The sequence below is a fragment of the Pinus tabuliformis genome, chromosome 5_1, assembly GCF_031772625.1.
Source record: "Pinus tabuliformis cultivar Carrire ecotype Pingquan chromosome 5_1, CPIR1, whole genome shotgun sequence".
NCBI lineage: Eukaryota > Viridiplantae > Streptophyta > Pinopsida > Pinales > Pinaceae > Pinus > Pinus tabuliformis.
Window position 1 is genome coordinate 487,059,480 of NC_142305.1, and position 25,637 is coordinate 487,085,116.

At 37.7% G+C, this 25,637-nt stretch overlaps 1 protein-coding gene and 1 pseudogene across 1 annotated transcript; both read right to left on the reverse strand.

The window, feature by feature from the left end:
* Nucleotides 1-5,114: 5,114 nt before the first annotated feature.
* Nucleotides 5,115-10,609, reverse strand: LOC149165620 (uncharacterized). The gene is made up of 5 exons (XM_089429880.1): nucleotides 10,337-10,609; nucleotides 6,683-6,800; nucleotides 6,418-6,563; nucleotides 5,679-6,330; nucleotides 5,115-5,623 (listed from the first exon to the last, which is right to left on the reverse strand). The coding sequence occupies exons 1-5, from the start codon at nucleotides 10,607-10,609 to the stop codon at nucleotides 5,115-5,117; spliced, it is 1,698 nt and encodes a 565-aa protein (XP_089286006.1).
* A 69-nt stretch (nucleotides 10,610-10,678) lies between these two features.
* The window catches only part of LOC149165621 (uncharacterized), an 86,472-nt pseudogene continuing 71,513 nt past the window's right edge, over nucleotides 10,679-25,637 (reverse strand).

The following is a 25,637-nucleotide window of genomic DNA, read 5'->3' on the forward strand; positions in this document are numbered from 1 at the left end:
CTTGATTTTTCATTATGTTCCTTTCAATGTTACAATACATATATATACATGCTGAAGCATCCAACACCATGGATTGAAAACCATTGCGTCCAAAATCATGGACCGAAAACCATCGTGTCCAAAACCATGTGCGAAAAGCATGCACAAAGCCATAGCTAGGTCCGCCCAACCTAACATAGGGTCCAAAACCAAAATTTTCTGGGGCGTTGCCCCGGACCCCATAAACTGGGGTTACCTACACTCCTCAAACCCCCTGTGACTCCCTTCGCTATGTAATCGGCGCAACAAAGGGGGGGCTCCGCCGCCCTTCTAATCTCCCGGTTAACTACATGGGCTAGTTGTGGAAAGAATATAACACAACCCAACATTCTCCCACGTGTTGTTTTCTTTCCATAGGGGTCCACAAGAGAGCTTAGTCATTTATCTAGCCCTGCAATGCCCATTGTTTCTCTACACCAAGAGAACTTCTCAGACCTCACAGATTTTGTTAATGCATCTGCAATATTCTTCAAAGTGTCCACCTTTACCAGCAACACCTTTTTGTCTTCTATCATATCCCTCAAAAAGTGATACTGAACATCAATGTGCTTTGTCTTTGAATGATATGCAGGGTTCTTTGCCAAGAAAATTGCACTTTGGCTGTCACAGTCTATCCTTATAGCTCCCTATACTAACCCTATACTTGAACACAATCTCTGCAACCAAATTGCTTCCTTGCTTGCATGAGTGGCTGCCATGTATTCTGCCTCTGTAGTTGATAGTGCCACTACAGATTGTTTCTTACTCATTCAACTTACTGTACCTCCAAATAGGTTAAACACATACCCATTTGTAGATATTCTCTGATCCATATCTCCAGCCCAGTCTACATCAACAAAGCCACGGATATCCAAAACTCTGTCCAATCCTAGTCTTCCTTGGTAGCACAAACCATAATCACTAGTGCCGCGCAAATACCTGAAAACCCGCTCACTGCTATCCAATGCTCCTTCCCTGGTTTTGACATAAACCTACTCAATACTCCCATTGCATGTGCAATGTCTAGTCTAGTATAGACCATCACATACATTAGGCTATCGACTGCACTTGCATATGGAACACGGGACATATCCTCTTCCTCTTCTTATGTCTTGGGATAGTGTTCAACAGATAAATTTACACCTACAGGGATAAGAACCTTCATCGATTTACTATCGTGCATATTAAACCTCTACAATATTGTCTCGACATACTTCCTCTGGTTTAACCAGAGCTTCTTACTTGCCTGATCTCTTTTAATATCCATGCCCAAAATATAGTTTGAGCACCAAGATCTTTCTTTGTCATTTCCAACCAGCAACAGATCATCCACATACAAGACCAGATAAATAACACGGTCACCAATTAATTTGAAATATACACAGTGATCTGCTTTGCTTTTGGTGAAGCCAAGTCCCCTTATAAATGTATCAAATTTCTGATACCACATCCTTGGTGACTGTTTTAATCCATACAGAGACTTCTTTAACTTGCATACCAGTTCTTTCTTACCCTTCACTGCAAAGCCTTCAGGTTGCTTCATGTAGATCTCCACTTCCAAATCCCTATGAAGAAATGTTATCTTCACATCCATCTGTTCTACCTCAAAATCAAAAGTAGCAGCAACAGATAAAAGTAATCTAATAGAAGCTACCTTGGAAACAGGAGAAAAAATATTACCAAAATCAATTCCTGACACCTGGGATATCCTTTTGCTACCAACCGAGATTTGTATTTCTCCACCTTTCCTTCTACATTTGTCTTCTTCTTGAACAACCATTTCCTCCCAATGGGTTTCCTTCCAGTCGGCAACTCCACCAGATCCCAAGGCTCATTTTTGTGCAAAGATGCCATTTCATCAACCATGGCCTCTTTCCATAGTTTTCCATCCTTTGAATCTACTACTTCCTTCACAATTCTGGGAGCATCATCAGTAATAAATAGAGTAAAATTTGAATAGAAAGCAAATGGACTATACCTTTCTAGCTTCCTTCTTTCTCGAACTGATCTTCTCACACCTAGAGTTTGTGGCTCTTCATCTTCTAATTCCTCCTTTGCTGGAGAGTCTGATTCTTCCTCCTTTAGCTCAAACTCCATCTTCTCATGTTTCTTTGGTTGGACTTCATGTTTAATAACATCTTTCACCTCTCTGAACACCACATCTCAGCTATACACAACCTTCCTTGTTACTGGGTTCCAAAGCTTATAACCCTTTAAACCATCCTTATACCCAATAAGATGCACTATTCAGATTTACTATCCAACTTGGTTCATTTCTCCTTTGGAACATGTACATATGCATCACATCCAAATACCCTCAGATGTGAAAGAGATGGTTTCTTACTAGTCCATACCTATTGTGGAGTCTTATCCTCCAACGCTGATGAACATGATATGTTGACCAGGTGACATGTTGTCTCCACCGCCTCTGCCCAGAATTCCTATCCTAACCTCGCACCACTGAGCATTCTTCTTGCCCTTTCCATCAACGTCTTGTTCATTCTTTTTGCAACTCCATTTTGCTGAGGTGTATATGGAGTAGTCTTCTGCCATGCTATACCACACTTCTTATGGAATTCTTCAAATTCCTTACTAAAAAACTCTCCACTGTTATCTGTTCTCAGCACCTTTATCTTCTTCTCTGTCTGGTTTTCCACCAGAGCCTTAAATTCTTTAAACCTATCAAAGACTTCATATTTCTTCTTAAGGAAATATATCCATGTATTCCTTGAGAAGTCATCTATAAATGATACATAATACAAAGACTTACCTAGTGATGGAACCTTCACGGGTCCAAACACATCACTGTGCACAAGCTCTAATATCTGTTTCACCCTCTTACCACCAAAGGAGAAACCCACTCGATTTTACTTCCCATATACACGATTTTCACAAAAATCAAAATCCAGAGAGCTATTACTCATAACTTCTACCATACCTTTACCATGAAGTATTCAAAGGCCCTTCTCTCCAATATGTCCAAGCCTTTGATGCCACAACATGGTCTTCTCTCTAGAGACCACTAGATTTTCTGCTCCACTTTCAGGAACCACAGAATTGTTGCACCCATCAACAACAGTGCTACCTTGCAACTTGTACAGAGTTCCAATCTAAACTCCCTGCATCAATACTAGTGCTCCCCAGACCATCTTGTAGGTATCCTTCTCGAACACTGTTTTTACACCTGCATCATCCAACTTGCTTACAGAAATCATATTTCTGGCCAATGCAGGAATATGAGAACACCCGGAAGTGTTCTAACCCTTCCACCTTGCAACTTCAACTTTACTTTTCCGCGACCAACAATTCTAGCCTTCCTATCATCCCCTAAGAAGACATCACCACCATCATGTTTCTCATACTCATAGAACCACTCTCTATGGGGAGTGGAGTGGAAGGATGCACCTGAGTCAATCAACCATGCCTCATGATCTACACTGTTATCTCAAAATCAAGCCCTGGAAGGCTGCAACCCAGGAAGACTTCAAGTAACTATTTCACACCAATCTTTTGACTAAGGCTTAGCCTCCTTAGCCTGAGAGGGCTCTCTCAAAGGATTATTGATTTTGACTATCAGTAAGATGGCTAACTCTTGTGAATAACATTGACAAATAATGAAGGCTGGACAAACATTACATAAGATTCCATTGGGCCTATGGAGTCAAACATACTACAGCAAACAATGATGATGCCTTACATAGAAGTCAGGGCACTTAGCATTTGGATGTTCAGAAAACCACTTATATAAAACCACAGTTTACAAAGGCATACAGGAAGTCAGAGCATGATCAATGAATTCTGAGTGATTATGCATTTGTACAACTGTAAAAGAACACTAAAGAAAATATACCATCACACATTCTGAACAAGTAAATCCCTTATGAATCCTGAGAAGTAAAACAGTCATTTATATTACTGAACTCTGTTTTTTACATAAGCCAAAACAGTCCTCTGTTTGTAAAATCTCCAACCCTTATTACATAGATGTTCCAGCTATATATAGAAAATCCTTATTCTAACTACTTAGAGCTTCCTCCTCCAACATGAGGGGAACTCGAATTTTGCCTATGATGACCCCTATCTGCTTTACAACAAACTATTAAATACATTTAGTGCTAACTGGAGTTCTAAAGAGTTCTAATTTGACTATGACTCTAACTCTATCTTCTTCGTAGAATGATTCCTTCTTGTTCTTTGACACTTGGTCTTCTTTAGATTTGGCTGAGCTGGATGTTAAATACGCCATATTGACCTTGAACGCTGAATCCTTTACTGCCCCGTAGTATTAGGAGATGTCCCCTGCTTCTCGGCTTCTGTTTTCATTAATTTGCTCAAATATATAACAGCATGTTTCTTAGTCTTTAATAATCCAAGGTATGGAACGCTGCCATGTTTCTGATGTGCTGCAGGCTGTATTGATGGACAGGTGTCTCTCTTTCAAAATTCCCGCTCATAATACCAAACTCCCTGTCTGCGTTAAAATCATCATCTACAGCAGTTTCATAGCGCGCTACGAAACTGCTGTGTAATTTCAAAAACGCAGTCTTCCTTACATGGCTAAATGATCGCCAATGTTCATGGCTTAAGCAACTTACTCCCTTGATTGTTTTGAAAAGATTTGCTTGCAACTTTTCAAGAAATATATATTTCTCCTGAGGAAAAGATGCAATGACATTAATAACACCATTGACTGTTCCCAATATAACTGTATGAAGCTGGCTGGTACCTCACTGGCTGATTAATGGATGCATTGCATGTTTCCCTTTTATCAGTTGCAATAGCATTTCCAGAATGACCAGCTGAATTAGGTGCTCCACAAAGAAATAGCCCATTCCTCCATGTAACACTTTCTTCAATGACATTCTGCCATCTATATCATTCTCTCTAGGTCTAATTACATCAAACTCAAATCCTAACTTCTTCCCTGCCTTTATAAAATTCACTTCACACAGCTGGTGCTTTGGCCAAAGGTATGAGACACTGGTCGAAGAGGAGAAGTTAGCAATAAGCCAGGATGGGCTCTTGATGCATGCTTCCAATAAAGCCTTTTAAGATTTGCCAAAGCAACTGCAATTATGTCTCTGTTTGATCCAAGCTCAATATCTGGAAGTGATCTGCTGTTCAAATCGAAAGTTTTTTAATCCAGGATGTTTAACACAACCACCATTTACTTTAGCAAACCAGCTTTCTCCTTCAGATAGTTGAAAAAGCTCTTCAGTAACAAAACCTTCCAGTGTATCAATATTTACGATTTCACTGGAGTTGGAAGCCTGACTGCACGAAAGTGAACCATCTTCAACACTGATAAATGAGCCTATATCTAGCTCCACATTCAGGGTATTGTCATTTTTGAACCCACCCGAGCCAACAGAATCATGAGTTATCAAAATAAGAGGAAGACTGTCCATACTTTCTTTATAGAAGGACTCAGCTGTATTAAGAGATTTGATTAGTCCCTCGACAACTGAAAAGTTCAGTTGGGACTCACTTGTCCTTACCAGTACTTCTTCAGTGCATTGATTTGCTTCTTCATAACTGCTAACATTTGTGGCATCAGTACAAGGAGGTTGTTCTATTGGAGTATCTGAAACAAATGTACTACTAGCTACAAAGTTTTATTACCACTAATTTAACCTCAGTACTTTTTGAATCGCTGCCACATTTGTCAACCTTGACATCTTCAAGGATGTTCCCATCCTCAAACTGTATTAAAGATTTTTCATTGCAAGACAGCTGGTCACCTTTAATTTCACCCATATCATCCAAATGAGGACTGAATCCTTTGTTTTCAATTCTAGTTTGAGATTGACTAGAGTTGAACTGACTTGATGAACCAGAGGTTTGGTTGGTGTTTTCGTCACAGGACTGATTAGGTAGATGTGAAAACATTGACGCAAGAAAAGCACTCTTTTCCATGCTATCAATAGTTTCCTGGTCAGTCAAAGAATTAACTGACAATAAAGAGCTCGCATGTTCTTCATTAATTTTAGTTTGCATTAGATGAGCAACAATGCGTTCACTATCTGATCTTCTATCGGTCAATATGATTTCATCAGACACCTCAGATGCATCATCATCAGATATAGAGGCGCAAACAGATAAATGAGACGAAATTGGTGCCAATTGCTCAGAACCTGAACGATAGTCATGTTCAGTAATTGGACCATCCACAATTCCACGCTCACTATCAAGTTCCGCATCAGCTATTTGGTCATTTTGGTTAGGAACCACCTCATTAAGTATAAATTCCATAGCTGAATCAACATCATTGCGGTGCTCCAGGGCAACTGCCTTGATAATACGTTCATCAAACTGTGGGACTTAGCAGAAAGCCCTTTTCAAGGAATTGCATGAGGGCTTCTAGTGTGTTTGCAGAACAATATACTTGCAATTATGTACAGCCAATGAATGCAGGAAAGCGTAACTCGTAGAGGACAGCAAATCTCCAAAGAAGAGCTTTGAGGAATGATAAACCTCGATCTTGGTAATAACCTGATCCACAGCACTCGGACTCCATATCTTCCATAACAATTTGGTTTCTCTATCTGCATTTATACATCACAGGACCCTTTATTTGTAAGAATATTTGAAGCCGCATCTGAATGGGTCACATTTGGTATTAGATGCTCTGCACGTGCCTCTCTGGCCTGCGCAACACATTTACAATCTCTGGATGCAATCTTAGAACAGGACAGATGTGCTGCTATGCCACCGACAATACAGCATTGAATTGAAGAATTCGAAATTGCCACGGGACCAAGGGACTGCGGTGGCAGAAATGACTTCAAACACACACAACAGGTGGAAGGTTCACAAACAACATGCAATCATCAAATATGCTATGAAACGAATGGGAGTTGTTACTCACGAACAAAACAACACGTGAAAGCTTTTCATATACCCACAGGATGAAGCTAGAGACCCACCAGACTCTCAAAAGAAAATGATGTGAAGATGGCGCAGACCTCTTTTCAAGACTTCTGCAACTTGGTTATGACGCCGGATATGGGTGCCTGTAACTGCATGTGTTTCAAACCCCAGGAAAGCAGCTGAAAAAGTAATCTGTATAGCTGAAGAAACCAACTTTTCAATGTCTTGTTAGAGTAGAACCAGATGCAACCATTGCAAGAAGGCCATAAACCATGCTTTTATCTCCAGATTGCTCAAAGCCAACCACGATAACCTTGTAGTTGTGATTGAATCCTTCAACAGACTCAAAAATTCATCTATTCTTGTTTTATAGTCAAATTTACACTGCTTCCTTGAAATCACTGTAGTCGCTCTCATCCTTTTCCCAATTCAAAGATATTGCAATAGAAGGAACCCCTGACATGAGAGCTTCCCTTGTTGATTCCACTGATTACCACTGAAGGCTTCTTCCAAGGAAAGAGTGCTCCAGATAAACTTATTAAAACACCATCTGCTGGGGTACTAAAAACCTTATAAGCTGACAACTGTTGATGCAAACCAAATGGATTTTGATAAACATGACAGCTGGGTAAGGTCTGCTATGGATTAGGATAAATCCCCAATTTCGTAGCGTAGCCAGTGCAAAATATGAATTATGCGCTACGAAATCACTTAAAACATGCTGCGCTGCGAAACTGATAGAAAGGATTTATGTGCCTTTGACAAACAATCGAACTGTTGTGAAAAATTTAAAATTTTTTCCTTGAGTGATAACAGTGGCTCCACTTGGGATAGTGTGCTCCTGTAGTACACTAAGAACTTGTAGCTCCAGTGCTTTATCCATTTATGACAAACAGAACTTTGCTTGACAAACATCCCTCTCCAGCGTTTTGGGCCTTCACCTCGGGCTTAAACTTGATGATCATTGTAGAAGAAAGAAATCTACCTCTATTGAAAAAATAAATGCTCAGTCAACCTTGAGCTTATTTGCATTTTCCTACCTACCTACCCTATCAATTCAAACTTCTTTCAGCGCAATCAATGTGAAATTTCCAATGCAGCCAATCATTTGTTTTATCTGATATTTGAGTTTTTTGACTGCATCGGAGTTCAAAGCCACTATGATATGGCGATGACCACAGCCACTGAAATTGCCTCTGACCTTCATAGAAGAACTGAAACACTGGAGAGTAAAACTCTTCCATGTAGTTAGCTATAGGATCCCAAAATACATGATTAGCTTGATGTTTCTTGTAACTTTCTGGTTGTGCAAACTGATCTTCAACAACAGTGTACAGTTCCTCAATTGTGAAAGAGAAAGGAAGCAACACTCTCTTCTTGTGTTCTGCCATAGAAAGCTTCTGAAAATAATGATCATGATTATGAAAACTATATGCCTGAATTTGACCTTGTAAACCTTCAATGTCTTTCTCAATGTCTTTGGCAAATTCATCCAAAAATTTCATCTTATCCTCTGCCTTGCAGTCAAATGATTTTAGATAAGAAGACAAGGACAAAGAAAAACTTTCATCTATTTCTTCATTAATATGATCATCATTCCATTGTTTGAAACCTTGAATTGAAGGAGAGTTTGCCACCACATCTGATCTATCTATCCATTCCTCCAAAAACATAAGCCAAAAGTCTTCAAATGACTTAATGGATTTGGTAGGGAAGCTTTCAACCCACTGTTTACATTTCCCTTGAAATGAATCATAGAACAACATAATGCAAACATCCTCATGTTTAACTCTAAGAAGCTCTGTAAAATCACAAAAATCTGATATATGCTTCAAAGTTAAACTCAAATCTTCTCCATTGAATTTTGGACCATTCCTTAGAAAATACGCATCCTTGGGAAAATGATTTGGGAAACCATGAATTCCTGAAAAATCTATGCATGCATACCTTGAACTAAGAATGGTAGCATCTGGGTCCTTCATAACTCCAGTGGAATCACCATGAATCAATGAATTTCGAATTCTTCAACAATGGAGTCGCCAAGGTAGATTTGCAGCCTCAAAAACCTTCTGAGCTCCTGCTACCTTCAGAAGTTCAGCTTCATGATTTCGGGAATGATTAATCTTCACACTCCCGGCAGACGCACCAAAATGTTATCTCAAAATCAAGCCCTGGAAGGCTGCAACCCAGGAAGACTTCAAGTAACTATTTCACACCAATCTTTTGACTAAGGCTTAGCCTCCTTAGCCGGAGAGGGCTCTCTCAAAGGATTATTGATTTTGACTATCAGTAAGATGGCTAACTCTTGTGAATAACATTAACAAATAATGAAGGCTGGACAAACATTACATAAGTTTCCATTGGGCCTATGGAGTCAAACATACTACAACAAACAATGATGATGCCTTACATAGAAGTCAGGGCACTTAGCATTTGGATGTTCAGAAAACCACTTATATAAAACCACAGTTTACAAAGGCATACAGGAAGTCAGAGCATGATCAATGAATTCTGAGTGATTATGCATTTGTACAACTGTAAAAGAACACTAAAGAAAATATACCATCACACATTCTGAACAAGTAAATCCCTTATGAATCCTGAGAAGTAAAACAGTCATTTATATTACTGAACTCTGTTTTTTACATAAGCCAAAACAGTCCTCTGTTTGTAAAATCTCCAACCCTTATTACATAGATGTTCCAGCTATATATAGAAAATCCTTATTCTAACTACTTCGAGCTTCCTCCTCCAACATGAGGGGAACTCGAATTCTGCCTATGATGACCCCTATCTTCTTTACAACAAACTATTAAATACAATTAGTGCTAACTGGAGTTCTAAAGAGTTCTAATTTGACTATGACTCTAACTCTATCTTCTTCGTAGAATGATTCCTTCTTGTTCTTTGACACTTGGTCTTCTTTAGATTTGGCTGAGCTGGATGTTAAATACGCCATATTGACCTTGAACGCTGAATCCTTTACTGCCCCGTAGTATTAGGAGATGTCCCCTGCTTCTCGGCTTCTGTTTTCATTAATTTGCTCAAATATATAACAGCATGTTTCTTAGTCTTTAATAATCCAAGGTATGGAACGCTGCCATGTTTCTGATGTGCTGCAGGCTGTATTGATGGACAGGTGTCTCTCTTTCAAAATTCCCGCTCATAATACCAAACTCCCTGTCTGCGTTAAAATCATCATCGCTACGAAACTGCTGTGTAATTTCAAAAACGCAGTCTTCCTTACATGGCTAAATGATCGCCAATGTTCATGGCTTAAGCAACTTACTCCCTTGATTGTTTTGAAAAGATTTGCTTGCAACTTTTCAAGAAATCTATATTTCTCCTGAGGAAAAGATGCAATGACATTAATAACACCATTCACTGTTCCCAATATAACTGAATGAAGATGGCTGGTACCTCACTGGCTGATTAATGGATGCATTGCCTGTTTCCCTTTTATCAGTTGCAATAGCATTTCCAGAATGACCAGCTGAATCAGGTGCTCCACAAAGAAATAGCCCATTCCTCCATGTAACACTTTCTTCAATGACATTCTGCCATCTATATCATTCTCTCCAGGTCTAATTACATCAAACTCAAATCCTAACTTCTTCCCTGCCTTTATAAAATTCACTTCACACAGCTGGTGCTTTGGCCAAAGGTATGAGACACTGGTCGAAGAGGAGAAGTTAGCAATAAGCCAGGATGGGCTCTTCATGCATGCTTCCAATAAAGCCTTTTAAGATTTGCCAAAGCAACTGCAATTATGTCTCTGTTTGATCCAAGCTCAATATCTGGAAGTGATCTGCTGTTCAAATCGAAAGTTTTTTAATCCAGGATGTTTAACACAACCACCATTTACTTTAGCAAACCAGCTTTCTCCTTCAGATAGTTGAAAAAGCTCTTCAGTAACAAAACCTTCCAGTGTATCAATATTTACGATTTCACTGGAGCTGGAAGCCTGATTGCACGAAAGTGAACCATCTTCAACACTGATAAATGAGCCTATATCTAGCTCCACATTCAGGGTATTGTCATTTTTGAACCCACCCGAGCCAACAGAATCATGAGTTATCAAAATAAGAGGAAGATTGTCCATACTTTCTTTATAGAAGGACTCAGCTGTATTAAGAGATTTGATTAGTCCCTCGACAACTGAAAAGTTCAGTTGGGACTCACTTGTCCTTACCAGCACTTCTTCAGTGCATTGATTTGCTTCTTCATAACTGCTAACATTTGTGGCATCAGTACAAGGAGGTTGTTCTATTGGAGTATCTGAAACAAATGTACTACTAGCTGCAGAGTTTTATTACCACTAAGTTGACCTCAGTACTTTTTGAATCGCTGCCACATTTGTCAACCTTGACATCTTCAAGGATGTTCCCATCCTCAAACTGTATTAAAGATTTTTCATTGCAAGACAGCTGGTCACCTTTAATTTCACCCATATCATCCAAATGAGGACTGAATCCTTTGTTTTCAATTCTAGTTTGAGATTGACTAGAGTTGAACTGACTTGATGAACCAGAGGTTTGGTTGGTGTTTTCGTCACAGGACTGATTAGGTAGATGTGAAAACATTGACGCAAGAAAAGCACTCTTTTCCATGCTATCAATAGTTTCCTGGTCAGTCAAAGAATTAACTGACAATAAAGAGCTCGCATGTTCTTCATTAATTTTAGTTTGCATTAGATGAGCAACAATGCGTTCACTATCTGATCTTCTATCGGTCAATATGATTTCATCAGACACCTCAGACGCATCATCATCAGATATAGAGCCGCAAACAGATAAATGAGACGAAATTGGTGCCAATTGCTCAGAACCTGAACGATAGTCATGTTCAGTAATTGGACCATCCACAATTCCACGCTCACTATCAAGTTCCGCATCAGCTATTTGGTCATTTTGGTTAGGAACCACCTCGTTAAGTATAAATTCCACAGCTGAATCAACATCATTGTGGTGCTCCAGGGCAACTGCCTTGATAATACGTTCATCAACCTGTGGGACTTAGCAGAAAGCCCTTTTCAAGGAATTGCATGAGGGCTTCTGGTGTGTTTGCAGAACAATATACTTGCAATTATGTACAGCCAATGAATGCAGGAAAGCGTAACTCGCAGAGGACAGCAAATCTCCAAAGAAGAGCTTTGAGGAATGATAAACCTCGATCTTGGTAATAACCTGATCCACAGCACTCGGACTCCATATCTTCCATAACAATTTGGTTTCTCTATCTGCATTTATACATCACAGGACCCTTTATTTGTAAGAATATTTGAAGCCGCATCTGAATGGGTCACATTTGGTATTAGATGCTCTGCACGTGCCTCTCTGGCCTGCACAACACATTTACAATCTCTGGATGCAATCTTAGAACAGGACAGATGTGCTGCTATGCCACCGACAATACAGCATTGAATTGAAGAATTCGAAATTGCCACGGGACCAAGGGACTGCGGTGACAGAAATGACTTCAAACACACACAACAGGTGGAAGGTTCACAAACAACATGCAATCATCAAATATGCTATGAAACGAATGGGAGTTGTTACTCACGAACAAAACAGCACGTGAAAGCTTTTCATATACCCACAGGATGAAGCTAGAGACCCACCAGACTCTCAAAAGAAAATGATGTGAAGATGGCGCAGACCTCTTTTCAAGACTTCTGCAACTTGGTTATGACGCCGGATATGGGTGCCTGTAACTGCATGTGTTTCAAACCCCAGGAAAGCAGCTGAAAAAGTAATCTGTATAGCTGAAGAAACCAACTTTTCAATGTCTTGTTAGAGTAGAACCAGATGCAACCATTGCAAGAAGGCCATAAACCATGCTTTTATCTCCAGATTGCTCAAAGCCAACCACGATAACCTTGTAGTTGTGATTGAATCCTTCAACAGACTCAAAAATTCATCTATTCTTGTTTTATAGTCAAATTTACACTGCTTCCTTGAAATCACTGTAGCCGCTCTCATCCTTTTCCCAATTCAAAGATATTGCAATAGAAGGAACCCCTGACATGAGAGCTTCCCTTGCACTTGCAACAGTGCCAGAATAAATGATGTAATATCCACAGTCTGATCCCTTGTTGATTCCACTGATTACCACTGAAGGCTTCTTCCAAGGAAAGAGTGCTCCAGATAAACTTATTAAAACACCATCTGCTGGGGTACTAAAAACCTTATAAGCTGACAACTGTTGATGCAAACCAAATGGATTTTGATAAACATGACAGCTGGGTAAGGTCTGCTATGGATTAGGATAAATCCCCGATTTCGTAGCGTAGCCAGTGCAAAATATGAATTATGCGCTACGAAATCACTTAAAACATGCTGTGCTACGAAACTGATAGAAAGGATTTATGTGCCTTTGACAAACAATCGAACTGTTGTGAAAAATTTAAAATTTTTTCCTTGAGTGATAACATACACTTGTACTTGAAGAAGCCAAGTACACATCCCCACCTTCATCTGAGGTGGTTTTCACCTCTATAGAAGGAGCATCATCACATCCTTTTCCTTTATCAAGAGGTTTAGATTTACAGTCCCTTTTGTAGTGCCCTTCCTTTCCATATTTCCAATAAACCACCTTTATAGGTTTTCTTGGAGATTTAGATCTACCTCTAGATTTAGATCTCCCACTCGATGACTTATTTTTGTTTCTGTTCTGAGACCATCCTCATACAAACAAGGCATCACCACTATGGCTCTCCATATTTTTCCATCTCATCTCCTCCATCAGCAAGGATTAGACTATTTCATCAAACTACAAGGAAGTTGCATTGCTACCTATTGCAATAACCAGACTATCCCACGAATCTGGTAGAGAACACAACAAACTGATGCACTTATCTTCATCTAAAATTTTTATATCAATAGACGATAACTGACTTACCATAGTATTAAATGCATTCAAATGCTCTGTCACCGAGTCTCCATCTTTCATCCTCAGGTTATACATCATTTTCTGCAGGAACAGTTTATTCACCAGAGACTTAGATTGGTACAAAGTCCCTAACTTGTCCCACAAAGCCTTTACTGTAGCTTCCCCTGATACATTCAACAATACTGAATCTGAGACACATAATCATATTGTGCTCTTTGCATTCCAATCCAACTTCTTCCATTCTTCATCAGACATTCCTGTTGGTTTAGTACTTGGATCTACCACGATCCACTGATCTTTATCCACCAACATATCCTCCATCTTGAGTTTCCACAACTCAAAACTCTGACCATTAAATTTCTCGATCCCTATCTTTCCACTGCTCACCATCTTCTTTCACCACTAGAATTGATCTCACAAATCTCCCACTAAACAAGGTCTACCACAGGCCCGAGCAAAACCCCTCCGCAACAAAGGCGTCCCCTTGAAGCCAAAACAGCTCTAATACCAAAAGTAGGTTTTAACCCCTCACATAAATTACCTACATACAAATTGTAAAACATAGAAAATAAACAATGCAAGAGCGTAACACATAAAACACATATACACAGAGATTTTCCCTTGGATCCCAAAGCCAGGACTACCAGCTTGATTTTTCATTATGTTCCGTTCAATGTTAAATACATATTTATACATGCCAAAGCATCCATTACCATGGACCGAAAACCATCGCGTCCAAAATCATGGACCGAAAACCATCGCATCCAAAACCATGTGCGAAAAACATGCACAAAACCATAGGTAGGTCCGCCCAACCTAACATAGGGTCCAAAACCAAAATTTTCCAGGGCACTGCCCCAGATCCCATAGACTGGGGTTACCTGCACTCCTCAAACCCCCTGTGACTCCCTCCACTACGCAATCAGTGCAATGGAGGGAGGGCTCCACCACCCTTCTAACCCCTCGGTTAACTACGTGGGATAGTCGTAGAAAGAATATAACAAAACCCAACAAACCATACATTTTCTAACTATTGGAAAAGAATAGAAGCACACAAAAGAAGAAGGCATGAAAGACCCTCTCAACAGTAGGTAAAGAAACATGTTAAGAAAATTTGGAGGAAGAAGATGTATTGCAATCATTGCAACAAAGGTGGCCATCAAAGAGCCACTTGTTGGAGGCTCCATCCAGAGCAGTGCCTTAAAGACAAAGTGTCGGTGCATGAACCAGGTGAAACAATTGTTCGACAAGAAAAACCACCATAGGGGGATGACCCATTCACAACGATAAGTGAAAAATGGTTTCTAGATATGTTAGCTTGTCATGGTTGTGCTTTTGTAAATCATTTGTTGCATTTTAAAATGTAAAAGTGATGATGTGTTTTCCATCACTTGTTAAGAAACAATGATGTGTGGTCTTATTTTGAGTTACATGATAAACTATGAAAGTGATGTCGTGTTGCCATCACTTGTCAAAGAAACAATGGTGTTTGGCCTTATCTTTGTAAATCATGTGTTGTAGTGATGATGTGTTTTCCATCACTTGTTGAAGCAACAATGATATGTTGGCCTTGTTTCATAGTTGGGGTATTGTTTCCATTTTGATATAAAATTGACCATCGAGTATGTGTTATAAACTCGTGGCAAGTATGGGATGCTTGGGTCATTAGTTGGTCATGTCAGTCAAGCATGTAATTTGCAAAACAATGTACCACAGGTTTGCAGAGGTTGCAGGTGTCGTCTCATCGCTTAAGGCTCCGAAGAACAAAGGTGAAGGAGATGGAAGTGAGACTTTTTCAGGACGCTTGTGATGCAGACAAGGTACATAGAAGTTGCAAATTATTTTTCATGCTTTTTGAGAACCAAAAGCTCCTTAGTGGGGAGGATTGATCCAGGTGGCTCCAGACACAGGTAGAAGTCCCAGAAGACTCAGAAAGGGGAAAAATTCAAAGTGGTCAGATTGTTCCCAAACCAACACCAGATCAAAGTGCTCGTCACCTTGATTCGAACAATGCAAACGACACTCAAATATAAGCTTGTATGAGGGAGAATGAGCCAGTCAAATTTTTGGTCAAAGTTGGGTTGTGGGCCAGGTTTAAGTGTCCTACAATTTGATCGACCCCGGGGCATAAAACCTAGTTCCCCAAAGTGGTTGAATTTGTTGGATTGTTAATTTGTCTAATATCCCCTATATTAGACAAATTCGAAAATATGTTTATTATTGTATAAAAATAAAAACTATATATATAAAAAAATGGTGGCGGGCCATGACCCCCGCCACCTCCATCGAGACCCAACATTATATTAAATCAAAATTTGTTAAAATTAAATATGGCTGACAGGCCATGACCCCCGTCGCCCCCAACCCCCAACTGCATCATATATAAAAAAACGAATTTGGGGTGGGTGGGCCACCTCTTGTGGACCTGGCCCACACCCCCTGCCCAACCAAAATACTCAACGCAAACAATGTGAAGCCGGTGGAAGTTGAAACCATGGTCAGTGGGAAGGCCGGCCTCGCCCACACGGTGTTCCCATATGACACAACATCAATGCGCCAACCAAACACCAACAAAAACTTTAATACATACAATAGTTCCAACTAACCTTTAATATGATGCGTTGTTATAACCATTGCAACGATGGTTATGATTATCAAAACAAACCTGCACCCATTTTTGTATAACTATTGTGTATTTCTGGAGAGGTTGGGATTTGATCCCCCGACCTCCATGCCTCAAACTGTCTGCCTTAACCAACAGGCGATCGGCCTTTTATTGACATATCCGCCTAAGAAAGTTTATAAAAGCCTTCATTTGCTCAGTGCAGGGTGAGAGGAAGCAACATGGAAATCAAGACATGAATTTTTAATTAATTTTTGTAGGTGGAACCATGAGCTTGGAAAAAGAGCAGGCGGAACCATGATTGAGCCAAATTTCTAGGAGGGCGAAATTTTGCCAGTGTCCAAATTGGACAAATTTTATGTCAATATTACACCTCTCACCGACACAAACTTAATGGCATAGTCAGAATTTTGACCTGGAGGAGAGAATCTTTGAGGAATCTAGGGGAATCTAAAAGATTCCTTAAGCCCTAGATTCTCACTTTGTCATAATTTAGAAATGTGACAGTCAATTTTACCATATTCGATGCCACAAATCTTATGGTGCATTCAAATTTTCCATTTGATAATTTAATTTTTCAGCCACTTTTTAAAGTGGAGTGCAAGTGTCAGCATTCAACGTGCAAACAATCATTCCATGAGATTCGATGCCGCGATATTGATGGTATGGCCAGCATCATCAGTTTGACATCCTTTCTTTCAGATGGCCCCAGGATGTGAGGTATATGCAGTGTGTTCATGTACTTCTTTTTGCTCTAAGATGCATGGTGCTTTATAGATCCATGTTTGATGTTTGGTGTGGGATCTTGTTTTCTACTTGTTTCATGATTCCTGCTTGACATGATGCAAAATCATCCGTGGGTTGTACTTGTTGTCATGATTCATCATGTTTTGTTTGAGATCACTTTGTCGTCATGTTGAAGGGATACTCATGTGTCGTCATGTATGTTTGCATTGAGATCCCTTTGATGCCATGTTGGCAGGATGCTCATTATCGTCATGCATGAGTTTAGGTCATACTAATAGGAGTCCTTTTTGAATGAGAGTTCCTGTAGCAGAACATATCTTGGAGCCACTCTTGCGTGAGGACATTTTCCTTGTATGATAGCGATGTCACCACCTATGTACATCATCACTCTTTCCAACACTTAATGCAGCAGCCTACACCATCTTGACATCGGGGCTCGGAGACGTAGTCCCTCCTAGATGAACTTCGTTATCAATGTTTTGTTATTTTATGTTGTTGATGATTGTAATGTTCCTTCTTCTTTATAGTATGCAAATCGGTTCCTTTATGCTACTTCAAATGCAATTATAATCACATCATGAAAGCAAAAGATCTTGGTTAAATCCAGGAGTTGAGTTAACTCGAATCAAGATATGACCAAGATAATAAGATGCATCATGGCATCATGGAATCATTAGAAACAAAAGTTCGTGACATCACCATGGGAATCATGAAGGAAAAAATCCATGGTAGTCAAACATGAAGGATATAGCTCTTGGGAACCTCATTGAATATTGAAGGAAAGCAAGAAGTCATCCAGGACAAGGTTCATCATACATCAAGTCAAAAAGGAAACATCTACCAAATGGGGATATATAAGATCCTCAATATTCTCTAATGAAATCCTCATCAGAGGGTTCACTAATCTAGAAAGGAAGCAAGTGTTTCATCAAAAAATCCAACTTGTGGAATTTATGGATGATGATGACATAAGAAAAGAAGTAGATCAAGGGATTGAAGAAAATTCAATCAAGGAAGCTGCTAAAAGAAGCCTAGATGGCCTAAAGGTAAAATAAGGTATGTATACTTTTTTTAAATACTATAATGTCATGTCATATGGTTACAGGTAACAAGGATCATTACTTCTATTCTAAGAAGAATGATAAAGAGAAACAAGATATCCTCCTCTGAAAGGATGTAGGAAGGCATAAGTCACACTAGATGAAATTAAATTAATATTTCCTCATATGAAATATGAGGTGGTTGACTACAATTATGAAACTTTGGTTGAAAACCCTTGAGAATGGAATGTGTGAGGAAGGAAGAGATCGTAACCCCGATAAAGGAAATCAACATCCAAAATGCCAAGAAGACTTAACTAGGAAATCTCTTGAGAAAAAGATGAAGACCCTTGACAATGGACATCTTTGGGAGATGTGTCAACATGTATGCAGGATGTTGATACCTACAAAAATATGTCATGATGAAGAACCACCTCATAAGGTATCATTTGATTTAATATTATGTTTTGATTTCTTGAATAATATATGGATAAGTTCATGAAGGGATACTTACAAGTACAACTAGAATTCATGTGGTGGATGGAAGAAGCATGATGAGAAAGAAGTGGTCATATGATGAAGGTTCTAGATATGAAGAAGGCCAATTTCCATGAAGAAAGGAATGACATAAAGAACTAAGGAGGAAAGTGTTCGATGGCTAGTTCCCTACAAGGAAGAAGCTCAACTGAATTTCATGACATCAAGGAGAGAAGTTCATCAAGCAGCTAAAGGACCCACAAATAAGAAGTTGTTGATGTGCAGAAGAGTCCCTAGCTAAGAGGGAGCTCTAACAAGTTCTTGATTAAAAGGGAGCTTGGGCAAGTTCCTAATCAGAGGGATCTTGGTTACATTCCTTCAAGGAATGGGTATCTCTTCCCTAGTTGAGAAGGAGATATAGACACAACAATCTTGTCTTCACTTTGGAAGAAAGAATGGAGGATTGGGTAATATGTAGAAATTTTGAATAATAAACACTTATTCATAGAGATTATCCCGATTATACACTATTGTGGAATACATGCATAATACATAACCTCCTCTACGTTGATCATCAATTTAGCAACATTAAAAACAATGAAACATCAATCGCATGCACACATTAACACATTATGTAACCCGGGGAAAGCATATAACTAAAAACCCCACACTATCTGTATATTATAATGATTGATAACATGTAACAATACATAGTACAATACTCCTCACAAGTACTCAGTACTATCTCCACCTGTTACACACAAAACTAGCTCAGATCCGAACAAGTCACAGGTTCAAATCTCCTCCGTTGCTTTGCCTGCCTCCACTGCACAATCCAAAGTGAAAATCACGTGAGCACAAGCTACAATTTCCTTGGTATTGGACCACATTGCACAATCCTCATTGGCATTACTCAATCCATGCATGTGCAAATCTCATGCACAATTGATAGTCAAAACTCAACCTTTCACTTACCTCTAACACCTGTCTCTGTTGAACTGTCCATGCACTGAGTTAACTGATGTATTCTTTAGTTTCTTTATGAGTTAATAATTAGTGAATTAATTAACAATCAATTCACACAACTCATCACTAGTGTATTCTTTAGTTAGACTAAATACAACTAGTTCAACTAAGTCAAACTGAACACAACTCCATCAACTCCACAAAACTCACATGCATGAGTTCTAACTGAAGTCCTCCATGCAATAGCTAAATTAACACATAAGAAACCACGTGATTCCTTCTGTCAGCTACATGTGCCACATCCATAGCTCGAACTGAAGTGCTCCAAGAGAATAAGATAATGTTTAGAGTCCAAATATTACTAAGGGCTAATAATATTTGACTATTTCTATTTTTAGCCTGGCAATCTAAAAATAGACTCTGATCACTCCGCTGTGAACCAAAAATAGAAGTCCATCTATTTTTCCCAACATGACCAATCATCCATAAACAACATCCTGCAACTCATATACGATGATCCATATGTCTAAAAATAGACTTTGCGCCAAAAATAGCCTGCGGGCCCACTTAGTGAAGGCGACTCCTTTCCACTAAGCTCCATCATCTTGTTGCATTTTCAACATAATCATCTGGCATTCCATGCTCTTTGAGGATGTGTAGGGAATTGAATTCAAGAGTTGGGAACCCAAGATAAGAATAGTCCTAGAAGGTTATACTTAGTGAACGCCTGGGTGCATATGTACCTTGAGAGACAATGATGAAGGTGTCTATAGTTATTGGTATCGCCAACATTGTGTTATGATATGATGAGAGATAGAGCTATCAGTCAAGGCCTTGGTGTGGAAAAAATGTTGGTTACTATGATGCTATATAGATGGGTTACCAATCAGATTCTTCTTATGAGAAATTCTTAAGATTGAGAATTACAAAGTACCATTACGAATACCTCTCTAGTTAAGAGGGAGTGTTGAAGAAAGTGTAATTAGGTTCAGTCTTCATAATGACATGTAATTATAACTGATCTAAACAATGTAATAAAGAGAAAAAAAATATTTATTGTATTCCTTGCATCACAGGTTTCATGAGAAAGAAGTGTTATTCATAGGTCAAATACTTCTTCTTGATGTCTTTAGGATTTTTCATAATGAATAAGAGTCATTGTAATATTTATAAAGTCATGTTATACTTGGAAGAAGCCCTCCAAATGACAAGCACAATCCTCTTCATCACGTCAGCCTGCAAATGAATTAAAACACATTCATGCTGACTTGCATAAATGACACATCTCTTCTCTTGTTCAAGTCAGCTTATTATGGAGACATAACTACTATAAATACCTAGCTAGGGTATCACAAAACAGAAGTGAAGAACTCAGGTTTGTCTGAGATTTTTGGTGGTTTGTCAAAGGGTGATTTTCATATGGGTACAAGTCTGCAATTTTCATTACAGGAGGACACATTTCATATGTCTCTAAAACTTCGTGGATAGTTACAGTGGTAGATCTCAGTGCAAGGAGAAAATGATCACAGTTTTGGTGAAGATCACAGTGCAGGAGAAGACACAGTCATAGTCTCATGTTAGAAGAAGGATCTCACTAACACTTTGTCTCAACCACTGTCTCACAATGTTGATGTATTCATGATGAAGAGAATCTTTGTGATCATACAGTCTCAGCATACCTTCTAGACACATCCATGATCCTAGTTGCAACCATGGTCTCGGTGGTGTTTTAATGAAGATATCGGTGCAACAATGATGTAACAATAATGATGGTGCAGTAGAGATGATCTCAGTGAGAATACAACAATGATCTAAGTGAAGATGGAACACTAATGAATAAATAGCGATGATGATCTCAGCAGCGATGAAGAAGAGGATTGGTGTCTTGGCCTTGGAATGGCATCATAGGTGAAGGGTCATGGTCTTGGTATTCGTCAATTGGAATCTCTATAAGAATAATTATGTGTGGGTTTTCCTCTCCAAGAGGGAGAGGTTTTGACCCTAGTAGAAAGCCAAACATCTTGTGTTCTTGTCTCTTTGTTTTTATAACTATTTGATGAATATAAGAAGACACACTCTAATAAGAACAAGTGAATATTGTGCTAAGAAGAAAAATTAAGATACCTTACAAGTAGTTATCATGCTAGAAGAATCTCATTAACTCTAATTGCCCTAGATTCTTCAACATACTAATGGTCAACCTTATGGAATTACATTATCATATATGAAGTTTTCATCGGGAGGTTATGTTATAATTGGCCAAAGGAAGTGTGCATCCTTCCAATTTCTAGATTAAGCACATAAATAGAAGCTACAAGTGTGTGAATGAGAACCAAACTTTCGAAAGTTCTTGTTTTAAATATAAAATAAAATCCATAATGTCATTACACTTGAATGTGCATATTCAAATGACTTGAAAGAAGAAGAAAAGAAAAAATGATTAGGTTTATTTCTCTTATATGTGTTAGGTTTGAAACTATTTAATTCCACTTCTCACACTCATAGCTTTTCATATCTAATGTATCATATGTTAGCATAGAAATTTCATGTTTGGTTAAACATATTTTCGTGTGTTAAAGATTAACTATTGTTAACTTAAAGTGACTATGATTAAGTAAGATGCTTGAATTTGGTTGAGTAGAGATCATAATGGTTGACCATCGTTAGTTGTAGGTTGTTTTTGGTTAAATTTGGTTACCAATGGTTAACTATAGTTGACAATGGTTGACTATTATTGAGAATAATTGACGTTGGTCCATTAAAATTCTTAGTGGTTAAGTATGGTTGATTATGGATTGAGTATGGCTATCTTTGGTTGAATTTGGTTGATTATAATTGATGTGGTTGATGGTGTTTGACTATGATTAAGCATTATGAATGTGTAAAAGGTTAATTGAACTAAAAAGTGGCTATGGTTGAGTATAATGGTCGAATTTGGTTGAGTAGAGATCATAATGATTAACTAAGGTTGATTATAGGTTGAATTTGGTTAACTTTGGTGAAGAATGGTTGACTATAGTAGACCATATTGATAGCACTGATTATTTTTTACTATGGTTGACTATTATTGATTTTATTTGACTATGCCTAGTTATTGTTGACAATCTTTGATTTTTGTTCATTATGGTTCTTGATGATTAACTATGCTTGAATGTATATTGAGTACAATTGTCTTTGGTGGATTGCGGTTGATTAAATTTGATCATAGTTGATAGTGTTTAACTATGGTTAAATGTGCAAAAGATTGATTATTGTTAAGTAAAAGCGACTATGTGCTCCCCTTAATACCTTGGGATGATGTGAACCAAAAATATCTTGTTAGGAGTGTAGCACAATCAGAAATGATATTGTACCTTTGTCTGATATGTTGTTTTAAAAGTATTTTTACTTCTTATATTACATTTAAATAAACTTTGGTGTGATGCAATAAAAGTGTTGTCATTTTGAAGAAGTGTGATGTATCACACAAAAGAAACTTTTATGTGATGCAATTTGTCACAATAAAAAATAGATTTGACTGTGACATGGTGTGTCATGACAATTTTTTTAGTATGATAAGAAATGTTGTGGGTAAATAAAACTTTAAATGTGATACATTTTTTCAAGAGCAAAGGCATTTTGAGTGTGAAATAACGCGAGAGAGAAACAATCCAATGATGCGATGAACAAAAGTTTTCCTTCGAAAAAGAAGAAAAGGGTTCAGATGTAAATTTCACTTTATTACAATATTGTAATTGTTAACTTGTACCTCAATGTGATTTTTTTTTCAATTTTAATAGATGATAATGTCAATTACAATTTTAGATGTAGTGATAATAAGCACAAATGTATATTTGCAAGTTATTTTTTCAAGTTGCATTGCAATGTTTTAAAAAGGTTAGTAAATACATTATTATATCATCATACTAATACATGTTGTCGAATTAATTTTCATTTTAAAAATTACTATGCAACTTGATTTATTAGTAGTTATAATAAACAATTGATATAAGGAAATCTTCATTGCAATCTCGGAAAATATTGAACATTATACTAACAAATCTATGCACTAGAGTGTTGTAACAAAAGAATGGTAGGATTATAATGTGATGTGGAGGATTAGAGATGAAATATGATATTTTTGTGATTTGTAAGTGGTAAAACACACCTATTATAATCAATTTATACATACAAAATCAAACTATAGATTATATATCAAATATCATAAATCTATTAAAATCATTTCAATTTATTATGCCAAAAGAGTTCTTTTAAAGACATTGCCTTACTTGATTTTTTTCGTTATATGTTAAGGTCCTACATAATGCCACAATTTTTCATTTTTCTTGTCCAATGATAAGGCTAAAAATATTTATTTTATAGCTTTCTAAAACTTTGCCCATATATCCTTTGATTTGTTAGATCATCACATCTTTTCCCTCTTCCCTCTTAATCTTTGTTATACAAACATAGGAATAATCAAATTCTTGCTTTTATTTTACATAAAATTCAAATGTGAACATCCCAAACCCATATAAATTTAAGTTAGTATGATATACATCACAAGCATAGTGTTCAAACCTAATTTAAAAACCTAATTTAAATGAATTAGAATACAATCTACATTTAATTCACCCATCACCCTACCATACAAACCTATAAAGAAATAAATCATATCCAAATGAATAAAATTGAATATTGATAAGTTTTAAAAAACTCTTTTTTAATTATAATAATAAATTAATACCCTATTCATTATTATTAATGTTATTTCTCTATTCACAGTTATTGCAGGGGGTTTAGTAACCTCAAACAAGGGCAAATAAAAGTTGTGATTTGCACATAGATCAACAATACCATAATTGTGAACCTCTTTTCCAAAATTCCATTAAAAAATAGTAATAAGATGAAATAACATACCATGCAAAAATCAAAACTTTAACATCATCATTTATCAGCTGCATCCTAAAAGACAAATACAACACATATAATAGAGAGGTTGGGGATCTAAAATATATGTGAAGAGTCATTAGAGATAGACTCCACTACTCAACTATAATAGAGAGGTTGGGGATTTAGAATATGTCAACATAGATTGGGATAGACTCCACTACTCTATCAAAATAGTCAAGCTGATCATTATGTGTTTCCCATATGAACTTGGTATATAAGTGCATTGTTATATACGATTTTGAGCAGTTCATTTCAATTATCACTTTCATTATCATTATTAAAAAATTGTAATACTAATGGAATTGGTTTACATCTAATTCATTCAAAGTTATCTTGGTTATACTTAGACAACGAGCAATCCACATTGTGACCCTTATATGTTGACACGTAGCATACATATATTGTTCAATCAGACATGTAATATCAGCAAACAACCACGTAGATGAAGTACTCAATTCCCTCGAGAGCGTGAGTGACTCGCACTAAAAAGCACCCTTGCTGTCATGTCTATACGATGACACTGACTCGCACTAAAAAGCACCCTGAGAAAACATTGCGTGAAGATCCATGAGTCCAGACAGCTGTTGCAGATTGGACACGTGGACGGTCAAACTTTACCCAATGGTCGTACAATGGATATCAAAGATCGTTGGTGGTTTAACTAGCTATCTTCATCTGTCATGAGGTGCACTAGGTTATCTGTCGTTGTCTGTCATAAGGTACACTTGGGAACCATCCAATTTTTTATCTATAGTATAGTTTATTCAGATAATAATTTGGTCTGGAAAATCAGAGACATTTCTACAAATTTTTTATAAAATAAAACTAATGGAAATTTTTGAAAATCTTAGTTAGAGTGGTCAAGCATCACCCAAGAAATTTTAATGGTGTTAGAATCTCTTTTTTCATCCAAACAAAATTATAATCTCAATAAACAAAACCTTTATCTATGAATTCAAACCGCCTAAACTACATATCATGTACCTTTATCCAAAACCAACAGTGAATATTTTTATAGATTTCAAACATTTACATCATTTTCAGCTTGATAGCCTCTCTGGCTGGGAAACTAT